The sequence below is a fragment of the Lobosporangium transversale genome, assembly GCF_002105155.1.
Source record: "Lobosporangium transversale strain NRRL 3116 chromosome Unknown BCR41scaffold_9, whole genome shotgun sequence".
NCBI classification, from domain to species: Eukaryota; Fungi; Mortierellomycota; class Mortierellomycetes; order Mortierellales; family Mortierellaceae; genus Lobosporangium; species Lobosporangium transversale.
Window position 1 is genome coordinate 465878 of NW_019028987.1, and position 12068 is coordinate 477945.

Genomic DNA, 12068 nt, shown 5'->3' on the forward strand with positions numbered 1-12068 from the left:
TTTTTTTTTTTCAAGTTGGTATACTTTCGTCCACAAACACAATCTCGAGATCATCATCGTGGTCATATCCATGCTTTGCATTCATATCATGTTCATCAGGATCGACCTCTGACGCTGAATCTGCATCTGAGCTTGAGTCTGAATCTGAGACCGAGACCGAATCTGAGTCTGAGGAAAAGTGCGTCATCATTGCTTGATTGTTTTCTTCCCCTTCCTCTTCATCTTGCTGTGAATCCATGACGGGAGGGGATATTTCTTTGGCGATTTTATGTAAATGTGAGACTGCTCGTTCAAAATCATGGTCATTCACCATGATATAATCTGAGCGAAAGGTGCTCATATAGAAGAGACCAATCCCGTTCTCACTCAATGGCCTTGAATATTCGCTTACGACCCCACATTCATCAAACCCTAGAGGACCATCCCCAATAGCAATCAGTCGCCAGTCACCTGCATGTGTGTTCAGTGTATGTTCTGGGAATAGGCTCATGGTGGCGTCGTCCATAATGATGCTCATGGTTGTATCTGTTTGTGTAAAGGAGAAAAAACGCTCCATCCTAATATATATATATATATTAATAATGAAAATGGTTTTTTTAAAATAAAAAATAAAAAATAAAAAATAAAAATAAAAATAAAAATAAAAAAAAAATCACACACCTGCTGTCAAAAAAGATAGATTCAAGCAGCCGAATAGCTAGCATGCCCATAAGGCTTTGTTCCATGCTAGTGATATGTAGTCGACAGGAGTAATTGGCATTAAATGGGTGTCTTGCCTTGATGGACTTTAGACCATGATTGAGAGTTGTGTGATTTACAGACTGATTCGATGACAATGAAGAGATATTGAGCTTGTCACTGACGTCTGTTTCTAATAAAAGAGTATCTTGTATTGACTTGACATCGCCGCCTGGGTTCAATGGATAGGACGTCCGCCATGATTCGAGGTCACTCGGCTGTAATCCTAGATCTTCGAGAGGGTTGTTACTAATTGTGAATACGTTGGAAAGACACTCCAATGCTCGCTCTAAGTCATATTCTGGTATCAATGTAAAGTCTGCATCGTATGTCGAAATTTGCCTATGTAGTATGTAGTATGTAGTATATATATATATGGTGTTTGTAACGGTTTTAGTTTTGGTTTTCGCATGTTTTGGGGAAATGCAAATGCATGTAAAGAATTGAGTAAGCAATAAGTGGGGTATTTTAGATGTAGTGTTACGACATTCTGCTTCACACTCCGAATTATATACATTAAGAATAATAATTTTTTTTTTTTTTTTTTTTTTTTTTTAAGAATAATCATAACAATAAAATATGCATGGCATAGCCATAACTTGCATAGCATGGCATGGCATGGCATGGCATGGCAAAGTATGGTTTTTAGTCTTTTGATTTTTTGGTTTATAGCTTTTAGTTTCTTGGTGTAGCAAGAAGCATTGCTGCATTATCGCATCGTGCATGCTACTGCATTCTGACTCTTAAAATTAAAGTTTTTGTTGTTTGCTCATTTATTTTGTTGCACAAGGAACACACACTATCATGCTGCATGGCACGCTCCTCTGTTCAATTTTCCCTCCATTTTTTTTTTTTTTTTTTTTTTTTTTTTTGGCACTGGCCATCCCATTAAAGAAAAAAATAGAAAAAAAAAGAACTTACATGATTGAGATGTTGCTTTCAGCAAGTGGTCTAGACACTTGAGAAATAACATCTTCGGCGCCTAGTTATTGACAATATTAATAATAATAATAATGATAATAGTGAAAAAAAAAGACGCTTCGAGAGAGTTAAAAAAGATAAATAAAAAAATAAAATATTATATATAAAAAAAAAAAAAAGGTAACAAAAAAACAGAGATAGCCCAGAGGAGGAAGTGGTACCTAGACCAGACTCGCCTGGTTCAATCTGCACAGCTCTCCATACAACGTTGTAGGTGTTCAATGCACCCTTAGGGAATCCATCGAGATGGGATTTATCGAGGATTAGAGACACCTCCTTGTCTGTCTCTGTGTATGAGAAAAAATATCGCGAGCTATATATTATTCACAGTAGGGAAAAAAAAAATGAGTCAATGAGCCTGATTACAAGAAGAGAGTGGGGAAGTATAGTTGTGAAAATGAATTCAGTCCTGTGGCTGTTTCCTATGTTAAAACGTTAAGCAAAAGGGAACGCTCGATTTACCCAGTGGGGAAGAGGATCAACTTCATGAGCTGGTGTGTGCATCGCGGAATGTCTTTCTTCTCCAGCGAGGCCAGGTGAAGTCGAAAGGGGAGAATGTTAATAATCATTGCAGAAAAGAATGTAGTGTAATGAAGGATGTAATGTGATTCCAATCGAATGAGTTTTGATCTCTGTGAGTATTCAGAATGAGAAGACAAGATGAAGAATGAGAAAGCGTGGATCACTTTCATCAAATTAAATAAACAAAAAAAAAAAAAAAAAAAAAAGGCTCTAAGGCCATGCTTGCTCATCGCCCTTGACTCATGTCTTTTTTTTTTTTTTTTTTTTTTTAGCGATCGAGTCCACTTTTAATTTGCCTTGTCTTGCTCAAAGCAAAATAATAAACTATTTCCATGGAATGCTCAATGGCGCCTTGTCCCCGAAACTAAAACCAGACCCAAAGGCCTCATCTTGTTTAAATAAACAGTCCTTTGTGGCTAAGCATAAACGCCACCAATATGCCAGAACCAGCTGTTCATCCTAAGAGAATTCAATAACATATCTTTATACTTTCTGGCAATGCTTCCAATAAAAGCAATCGTTCCCCAACAAAATTAAAAAAGCAAACACATGGTCATGGAATAAACCAAGTTATGCTCGTCATATGTAACAGTTCTTGAGACGCGACGCGATTAAGAAAAAATAAAAATAAAAATAAAAAAAAAATAAATAAAAAAAAGCGTGCCCACCATTCAATGATTGGTCTTTTCATACTTTTATCTTACCTCTTTACTTCTATAAATCGCGGTATAGTTAGGTTGAGTCATCATTGTCACCCCTCAAGAGACCAACTCATAAAGCAACGCTCTTCTATATTCCACTCTCTGCCCTTTGACTTTGCTCTTCATATCCAGCCTTCTTCTCACTCCATCTTCCATCATCTTCACAATGGACCCTACTCTGCAAGAATTTTATTCTCTTTCCCAATCAACATCACAACAGCAGCCGCGTAGCCAGTTCCTCGGTAGGCCCTATAGCACACCCAGGCAGCAGCAACAGCGGCCTAAAAGTGCGAGCGTGTATGCATGGCCCCATATGCACCCAACATCTATGCCTACAATCGCACAGATTCATCTTCAATCAAACTGCGATAGCTTTCAAAATTCAAATGAAAACATGATCCCTTTATCCCGTACCTCGCACCGTCGATACCATACATCAAATAGTGTTCCTGGCTATCTTGACTCTAATGAGCTCTCGTTTGTGGTCGGCACTGAGTCCGCGACGATAAACAACGATCAGCCTCTCCCTACCTTAGGCAACTTGCATGAGACCCAGACTGGATCGTCCTTCGTTAGGCCTAGTGAGCAACCCATACATCCACAGTTTTCAAGAGAATCTTCGCTGCACGCACCAGAAGGCCCATGTGACAATTACAGAACATCCATTTCCAATGAACATGAGCATATTGGGCACTTGGAAGATAATGATGACTGTAATTTAAATGAGGCTACAAACTATGGTCTGAATCCGGAAACAGGACTTAACAGTAGCAATAATTCTTTTAACTATGCTGATCTTGAAGATTGCCATATTGGAGAGGATGATCAAGATGACATGTCGCTAAGCCCACAAACGCCCACACCGTTGCCTAAAGTCCCTCTCTTTGTTTTAAGCATTGTCATTTTTTCTGAACCCCTGACATCCACGATCCTTTTCCCCTTCGTTTATTTCATGGTACGTGCACAAAAAAAAAAAAAAAAAAAAAAAAAGCGAAAAGCTACCTTGAAATGGAAGTGATATTTGCTACTGAGCATCTTTTTTTTTTTTTTTTTTTTTTTTTTTTTTTCCACACTCCCAAATATGTATGATCAAAATGAACTAGACCCATGCCGTTACATTCGTATCCCTCACCCCCCCCCCTTTTTTTTTTTTTTATTGAGGAGTAAGACCAAATGACTATCTAAGGCGCAGATTGGTGCAATGCAACTCATTCTTTTTTGTGTTTCCTTTGCAATATAGGTCCGGTGAGAATCCTGCCTTCGCCAAATGCTTGTGCTTGTGCTTGTGCTTGTGCAGTTTCCTACCATCTTAATCGGTTTGCCATAATGCAAGTCTTCCGAACTAACATCGGTTGTATAAATATCCTCCTTTTCATCTACTGGGTCGCGTGCTCTTAACTATTATGTTTTAGTGATTTCCACATAACGGAGAGCGAGGATGAGATTGGGTTTTTCTGTGGGTTGATTGGTAAGATATGCTTAATACGCTGAAGAGAACTGAGAAAACGAGCAATAAAAAAGTCCTAAACCCTCAATCTCTTTGGGTCAAACTTCCGCATATAGCGTCATCTTTTTTCTTTGCCCAGTTCTGCACCTCAATCTTCTGGGGCTTCATGTCGGACCGCTATGGCCGCCGACCGATTCTACTCATTGGGCTTTGTGGTACGGCCATTGCTTGTACTTCATTTGGACTCAGTAAAAGCTTGCCCTGGGCAATCATCAGTCGCTCGATGTGTGGACTTTTAAACGGTAAGGGCACAAAGGCTCAAGTCTAAGAGACTATGCAGTTTCTAATAACAATATTGCCCATCATTCATACTATGTAATGCAGCTCAACTTGAAAAATCCTCTCAATTTACGGATATATGATAGGGAACGTGGGTGTTGCCAAATCAATGCTAGGTGAGATTGCAGATAAATCAAATCAATCACAGGCTTTCGGTGTCTTTGGGTTTGCCTGGGGTATTGGAATGGTAATGAGTGTCAGTAGTTACTCTGGTTTGTGAGGTTTCATAAAGACATTGATCAATTGAGACTCTTAACCAAACATTGCAAACACCTTTGCTTTCTGATTTGTACCATAGATTGTTGGTATGTATTTAAAGCTGATCGGAAGCTGCGCCGTGGAATAACTCATCTTCTGCTTGTACATCTGCGCGTAACGACTGAAGAGTTATTTATTATTATTATTACTGTTATTATATTCTGATATAGGGCCTGTCCTTGGTGGATACCTCGCTGATCCTGCAAAGAACTTTCCCGAGATATTTGGTGAATTGCAGTTCTTCATCGAGTACCCATACTTCCTCCCTTGTTTTGTCGCGGCCATTGGTAGTCTCATCGGGTTTATAATTGGATATTTTTTCCTTGAAGAGACAAATAGACGAGCAAAGACACATACACATGACCTGATGCAGAATAATGCAAGCTGTCCTGTCAACTTCCACAATGACTCAGAGCGACCAGATGCTTACAATGATGAAGCTGAGACCCTTCACTCGGCCAAATCCACTGGAATACCTGCCTTCACCTTAAGATCAGGTCCACCGATGAATGTCGACCTTGAACGACAACCCCTCATGGCCCATCCGAACGATTCTCAATTCAACCAGGTAAAGTTTATGAACCAAGGTATGGGTAGGTCAATACGATATGGATCCATGATGACATTAGCCCAAGATGATGGAGGCCATCATATACCGTTGTATATCCCCAATACTTTATCTGTGTCTGCTCGATCAACGCTCTCAAGGCGATCCGGCTTCGTTAGGCCAGACGTGCTGTGGCATCAGAGAGGTGGATCTGTATCCGGTGCCCTGGGTGTCAGCAACAGCTATTTTGAATTACCAAGCAGTGCTGGGAAGCACCAATTCTATGGGTCTCGCCCAATGTCCTTAGGCAGCCTATTTTCATTAGCTGATTCTTCTGCCTCTAGGTCACCACGGGCTAGTGATGAGCCTATGAATGTTGCCCCTATAAGATGTTGTGACCAAGACGGAAACCCATACCAGAATATCAGCAGGGGTATGGAGGCTCTCGGATCGGGTAGAGTAAGTCGTTTGTCGGCGGCACCCTCTCAGATGTACGTGCTTACTTCCGATCCTCAGGACAAAGATACCCAGCAACCGATGCAGGTTGTCGTTATACAGTCCGGGACTGGGCTCCCTCCGGTCTCTATCACAACCATTATTGCTTATGCCATGTTGGCCTTGCATTCAATCGTATTTGAAGAAGTGTATACGCTTTTCGCAGTGACACCCTTAAGGTCGCACGGACTCGGTTGGAGCGCAATTCAACTCTCGGGTAGCTTAGCCAGCATGGGTCTCGCTCAATTGGTTTTGCAGTTCATCATCTATCCGCAATTCGAGCGACGGTTTTCTGCAGTGTCCATCTTCCAATTTGGGCAGTTGATCTATGGTTGTGCTTACATTGTGTTCCCATTGATTCGCGCCTTTGCTGTGGATGAGAACGATGGACCGACAGCAGGGCAAACCCCACGAGTACGCTACTTGATTCTAGTTGCCCTAACGATCAAATATACATGCTCTGTATTTTCGTACACATCCGTGATGGTCATGGTAAGTTAATACGATTACTTGTGAAGAAAAACAAGCCCATGTCTGATACCTCTGTGTACTTTAAACAACGTATATAATATATAATTGAATGACCCCCGGCATCGGGATTATTCTTGTTTTTATTTTCACTAATAGGTCACCAACTCCTCACCAGCTTATCTGCTTGGGACCGTCAATGGTATCGGTCAAACTTCAGCTTCTTTGATGCGTGCGTTTGGCCCTGCTCTTGGCGGTGTTCTCTGGGCCTGGTCTCTTTCCAACAAGCTGGATTTTCCCTTTAATTACTTTTTTGTGTTCTTCCTTATGGCTACCATTGCCATCCTAGGGTTTTTCCATAGCCTCTCTATCCCACGCGAACTCGGGAGAAAATAAAGTGTAGATGTTTTCTTATTCTCACAATTGATCTTGTCTTGTGTAATGTATATTGTGAATTGTGAGTATGCGATACCGACACGGTCCCTTCATGCACGCAAATATGTTAATCTTGGGGAAAGAAATTACCATTTTTGTCATGGCTTCGTCCCTGACATTATTCATTGATCACCCATTTCTCATTTTTTCATTGCTCATTTCTCATTTCTCATTTCTCAATTGTCTACTTTTTCACATTAATACCTGCCTTTGTATCCCTTGAGCAAAAGTTGGAACATCTCTCTCTCTCCATTCATTCCATTCATTCTCTTCTTTTGCTTGCGAATCAAGATAAAAAATTGATTCATGTCGACCTCTTGACCCTCTTGAGCATGCCCACATTGTCCACCATTCCTTCTGAATCCTTTTCCAACACAATCCCATTGGGCATTTCTGCTCTCGGATCAGTGTCTTATTCTACAGGGAGTAATTCTTCATGGATTCCTCTTCTCACCAAATATGACAGCGACCTTGCTGATCAGATCACCCATACTCCTGTAATTCGCCCACAGCCAACGGTTGTTGCTTATGCTGTAGTAGAGGGGGGCGAAAGCAAGGACAATGTTCGAGAGTCTGCTTCCGTTGGTGTGCCTACTGCAGTGGCACGCTCAATGCTTCTACAGGGACTACAGTTTTGGTACAGGGTTCCTATTAAGGTACATGATTGTTTTTTTTTTTTTTTTTTTTTCCTTCCTCCTCGAGCTTAGTTTCTAGGGAGTAGAAAATGTCATTGCAACTAATCGAGTCTACCTTTTTTTTTTTTTTAAAAAAAAAAAAAAAAAAAAAAAGCTCTTCAGACCCATGCGCGTTGACTACCTTGTGATGGCTCGTGCAGCAACCATGGGACTGATTCCACCACCACAAGATCGTCTTGTTCATGCCCAAAAGGTTCTTAGTAACTCCAAGGGATCACAGTTCTTTCGGGCGACTTCCATTGGAATGTTGACACATGCGATTCAAACACAAGGGGCAGGATTTGTGTACCGTCAAGTGTTGCCACCGTTACTGTTGAACTCCTTCATTGGATCGGTTCTCTATACCACTTATATTTTCACCCTTCCTATCTTCCATCCAGCATTTACTTTTCAAAAATCGCGAACATTCCCACCACCACCTTTCCCAGCTGTGTTCATGGCAGGGGCCTTGGCAGGTGCAGCACAATCTCTAATTGCAGCGCCCATAGATTCACTCAAAGTCAAATTTCAGGTACAGGACCTTGCTTATGGAGGCAAGCATAAGAACATGGCATCATTTGCGATTACGACATTAAAGGAGATGGGACTCAAGACTGTATACAGGGGATATGCTCTTACACTCATTAAGGTTCGTTTAAGAAGAAGAAAAAGGTTTTTTTTTTTATTTTTTTTATTTTTAATGCTAGGCATAACTAAAGCTCTGTATTTTTTTTTTTAACACTTGTTTTAGGATTCTTTGGCATGTGGATTGTTTTTTGGAGTGTTCGAGTGGGTGAAACAGCAGGGATACTACTATTTCATTGATGAACTTTATGGAATACGTGAGGATCTGGATGCTCTCAAAGCAAAGGCGAATGCAGACTACGACGCACTCACGAGCAATGGCGATAATAGTAACGTGAATGCGAGGGATTTCAGTTCAACAATATCATTGCCAACTACCAGTAGCACTACCACTACCAATGCTGCCAATGCTACCAATGCTACCACTGCTATCGCCTCTAGTGCTGTAGATGCATCCAGGAGACCTTATTTTTTGCTTGAGCCAGCATTTGTTCTGCTTGCAGGCGCGGCAGCAGCAGTTGCTTATCAAGTTGTGGACTATCCTATGGAGCAGATCAAGAATATATTTTTCGCAAAGGAGACGGAACTTCAAGCGGAGAAGAACCGGAATCCACAGAGTCCACATTCTCAGCACTTGAACTCATCGTCGATGCGTTCAGGGACGTCGATCTCATCAGAGCTTTATCAGAGGACGTGGGAGGAGTGTAAAGGTCAGGCGAGTCGGGTGGGCGGATGGCGTCGGTTTCTCTATTCGAATTTCGCAACAACGGCCATCCGGGCGGTTCCAGCGGCCAGTGTAGGGTTTTTAGTGTTCGAGGTGATGAAACGGAAGTTGGACGCACGACGGTATGAATCGGAAGATCGAGAGATGGCCTTGTATTTGGATAAGATGATGATGGAGCGTGAGAAAGAGAGGAGGGCAGAACGAGAGGCAGCGATGGAGCAACAGCGACTGGAATCAGAACCGGGGTATGAAGCATCAAGGGAGCGTGACTATGAGAAACAAGAAATTGCCGCCATTTAGACTTTTTGATGAACCTGAACAGATTTCACGCATTATATTTATTTATTTATATATATAGATGTATATAGATGTATTATGTTTAAACATTACGCACATACACATAGACACACACACATTCAACAACAAAGCATACTAGCCCCCTTAAACTTTCTATCAGGAACACGCATAGGATAGAGATTTCTGTTGTATTACTTTATGTATAAGGTTCAATTGAACATGATCTAGCTACAGCATATAACATGTATATACTAATAAACTTCTGTTGATATGACAAGAAGGGGGAAAAAATAAAAAAATAAATAGGAAGGAAGAATACGTCAACAAGGCAACAATAACCCAAATAATTGGGTTTCATGGTTGCATTAGGATAAATGACCAAAAGGAGATGGTGTTTTCTACGAAGTTATATGTATACTGTATACAGTCCTGTACATCTATAGAAAAAAAAAAAAAAAAAAAAAAAAAAAAGATAAAATAAAGATAAAAAAAAAGGGGGGGGGGGAGGGGGCTAGATGTAGCAAAGGAAGAGATCATCATCTCAAGGAAGAAAAAAAAAAAAAAAAAAAAAAAAAAAAAAAGGACGGAAAGATGGATTGACTTCATGTGCATGTATAATAGATGTATGTGAACTGGAAGAGGCGTGAGAAGTGGTGCTTCGTAATAATGTGCTAATGTTGATTTTTGTAATATCTTGTGTTCTGTTGTGACACATATACAAACATAAACACGACGCGCTCATTAATCTTTTTTTTTTTTTTTTTTTTTTTTTTCTTTTTCAAAATGGACGGAAAGAAACAAGGTCCAGTCAACTATCCTTCCCCTCCCTCTCCTCTTTCCCTGTCTCTTTCTGATCTATTCTGTCTCAGCTGGTTTTTTTTTTTTTTTTTTTTTTTTTCTGAGGTGCGGGAAGAATTTTTTTCTTTCTTTCAAGTTGAAGAAGATTCAGTTACTTTAAATATTGTCACCTTATTGCGGATCAAATGAATAAGATACACATTATGAGGCACTTGTGCATGTGTGCATGTGTTTATTTTATTTTTTCCTAATGCTTTTCGCTACACATCTTGTTCGCACACTTTCTCTTCTTCTTACTTTTTCTTTCCATTGAACATGTTTTGTCTGCTCTCCACTTTTTCTCTTTTCTTTCTTTCTTTTTTTTTTTTTTTCCCGATCTGTTTCGATCTGTTTTTTTTTTTTTTTTTTTTTTTGTGTGTGCAATATTGCTTAATGTTCCAAGATTGAGTAATAATGACACTAATAAATAAATAAATAAAGTAGATACTAAAAGTGTATTGTAATATTGTAATTAATGAGATTAATCAATTAATAAAAGAAAAAAAAAATAAAAAAGTGGGTTTGTTTATGATGACTATATATTGGGTTTATTGGAACTGTATATATATAAATCGATCTTTATTCAGAATGATGGTAAAACTACAATGAGTGGATGTGTGAACAAAATGGGAAAAGAAAAGAAAAAAAAAAAAAAAAAAAAAAAAAAAAACGTGGACACTTTAAAAATGATTATTTGTAATAGAGCCAATAAAAAAAAAAAAGAATAAAAACTAAAAAAATATATATATATAAAAAAGAAAGAGGATGCGGAGGCTTTGAAGCGGAATAAGAAAAAAAAATAAAATGGTAATAGGAAGAAGGTACAACATCGCTTGTATTCTTGTATTCACAAACGGTAATCATACCGAGGCTGACACCACCAATAGGTAAAAAGAAAAGAAAAGAAAAAAAAAAATAATAATAAAGATGATGACGGCGTTTTTTTTTTTTGCCTTGCTTTCAAAATCTGTGGATGAAATTTCATGCTCGGCTTTTTTTAAGGTTGTTATTTCTTACTGATAATAATGATGATATTGTTGTTATTTGACAATGCAAAGGACATGAAAAGAAAGAAAGAATTAGGAGAAAAAAAAAATTAAAAGAAAAAGGAAAAGAAAAAGTAAAAAAGGAATAACAATAGTAACAATAAAGAGTACATTGTACAGAAAGATATATTATTAGTGAGAAAGAGAAACAGAAAAAAAAAAAAAAAAAAAACGGTGGCAAAAAGAAGCTTGTCCCCCATGGCGTACTGAAGAAAAAAAAATTTTTTTTTTTGTAGAAAAAAAAAAAAAAAAAAAAAATTCTTCACATGTGGATCCAATGTTGCTTGCTTGACTGGACTTGGCTTGACTTGGTTTGGTTTTGGCTTGGTTTTGGCTTTGGCTTTGGCTTTGACTTTGGCTTGGCTTTGACTTTGGCTTTGCTTTACTTTGCCTTGCCTTGCTTTGCCTCGCCTTGCCTTGCCTTGCTTATTATAACAATGCAGATTACTTTTTCTTGCATCCGCAACAAGCACGGCAGTAAGCACAATTTGCACATAATTCTTCGGGCTTGTACGACATGCATTTCTCGCACAGTCCGTCCTCATGGCCTTCGAGAGAGCCTTGCGCGTCATAGCCGTCTGCATGGCCAAATCCATCAATCTTGTAAACACTGGATCGAATGTCCGAGGACATGCTAAAACTATCGGATGCATGGCTATGATCACCGCCATCAGGGTAGATGTGAGATGACGCGGGATCAAATGTCGTCAACTGTTGATGACTGATGACTAAATCAAAGACGCGTTCCTGAAGTCGTGACATTGTTGTGATTGTTGTGAAAGAATAAATAAAATAACAAAAAGCAAAAAAAAAAAAAAAAAAAAAAAAAAAGGGGGGGGGGGATGGGGTGGGGGTTGATGAGCAAGGAAAAAAAAAAAGAAAAAAGAAAAAAAAGAGGCGATGATCTGGTAAAGGATAAAAAAAGAAAAAGTGAGATGGATATGATTTGAGCGATTTGAGTGAGAAAAGAAGAA

The 12068-nt window shown here is 39.3% G+C and overlaps 3 protein-coding genes across 3 annotated transcripts; 2 read left to right on the forward strand and 1 right to left on the reverse strand.

Moving 5' to 3' along the window:
* On the reverse strand, positions 1–2420 carry BCR41DRAFT_349196 (ACT domain-domain-containing protein). Its single transcript, XM_022023426.1, has 5 exons — positions 2182–2420; positions 1881–2032; positions 1660–1720; positions 661–1080; positions 1–557 (listed from the first exon to the last, which is right to left on the reverse strand). Exons 1-5 carry the CDS (start codon positions 2409–2411, stop codon positions 11–13), a joined length of 1410 nt encoding a protein of 469 aa, XP_021883609.1. The 5' UTR covers positions 2412–2420; the 3' UTR covers positions 1–10.
* Positions 2421–3777: 1357 nt separating this feature from the next.
* BCR41DRAFT_333786 (major facilitator superfamily domain-containing protein) lies at positions 3778–6529 on the forward strand (the record flags this gene model as incomplete). Its single annotated transcript, XM_022021907.1, has 8 exons — positions 3778–3897; positions 4183–4187; positions 4355–4410; positions 4506–4691; positions 4815–4915; positions 5027–5033; positions 5157–5372; positions 6057–6529. 8 exons carry the CDS (start codon positions 3778–3780, stop codon positions 6527–6529), a joined length of 1164 nt encoding a protein of 387 aa, XP_021883610.1.
* Positions 6530–7044: 515 nt separating this feature from the next.
* BCR41DRAFT_420352 (mitochondrial carrier domain-containing protein) lies at positions 7045–9390 on the forward strand. Its single transcript, XM_022029886.1, has 3 exons — positions 7045–7587; positions 7721–8254; positions 8357–9390. Exons 1-3 carry the CDS (start codon positions 7264–7266, stop codon positions 9212–9214), a joined length of 1716 nt encoding a protein of 571 aa, XP_021883611.1. The 5' UTR covers positions 7045–7263; the 3' UTR covers positions 9215–9390.
* Positions 9391–12068: the final 2678 nt, after the last annotated feature.

Coding starts and splice junctions, on each gene's coding strand:
- BCR41DRAFT_349196 (XM_022023426.1), bottom strand. CDS start 2,411: ATGAAAGTGATCCACGCTTTCTCATTCTTCATCTTGTCTTCTCATTCT. Junction 1,721..1,880: donor ACCAGGCGAGTCTGGTCTAG/GTACCACTTCCT, acceptor GTCAATAACTAG/GCGCCGAAGATGTTATTTCT. Junction 558..660: donor TCTATCTTTTTTGACAGCAG/GTGTGTGATTTT, acceptor TATATATATTAG/GATGGAGCGTTTTTTCTCCT.
- BCR41DRAFT_420352 (XM_022029886.1), top strand. CDS start 7,264: ATGCCCACATTGTCCACCATTCCTTCTGAATCCTTTTCCAACACAATC. Junction 7,588..7,720: donor GGTACAGGGTTCCTATTAAG/GTACATGATTGT, acceptor AAAAAAAAAAAG/CTCTTCAGACCCATGCGCGT. Junction 8,255..8,356: donor ATGCTCTTACACTCATTAAG/GTTCGTTTAAGA, acceptor CACTTGTTTTAG/GATTCTTTGGCATGTGGATT.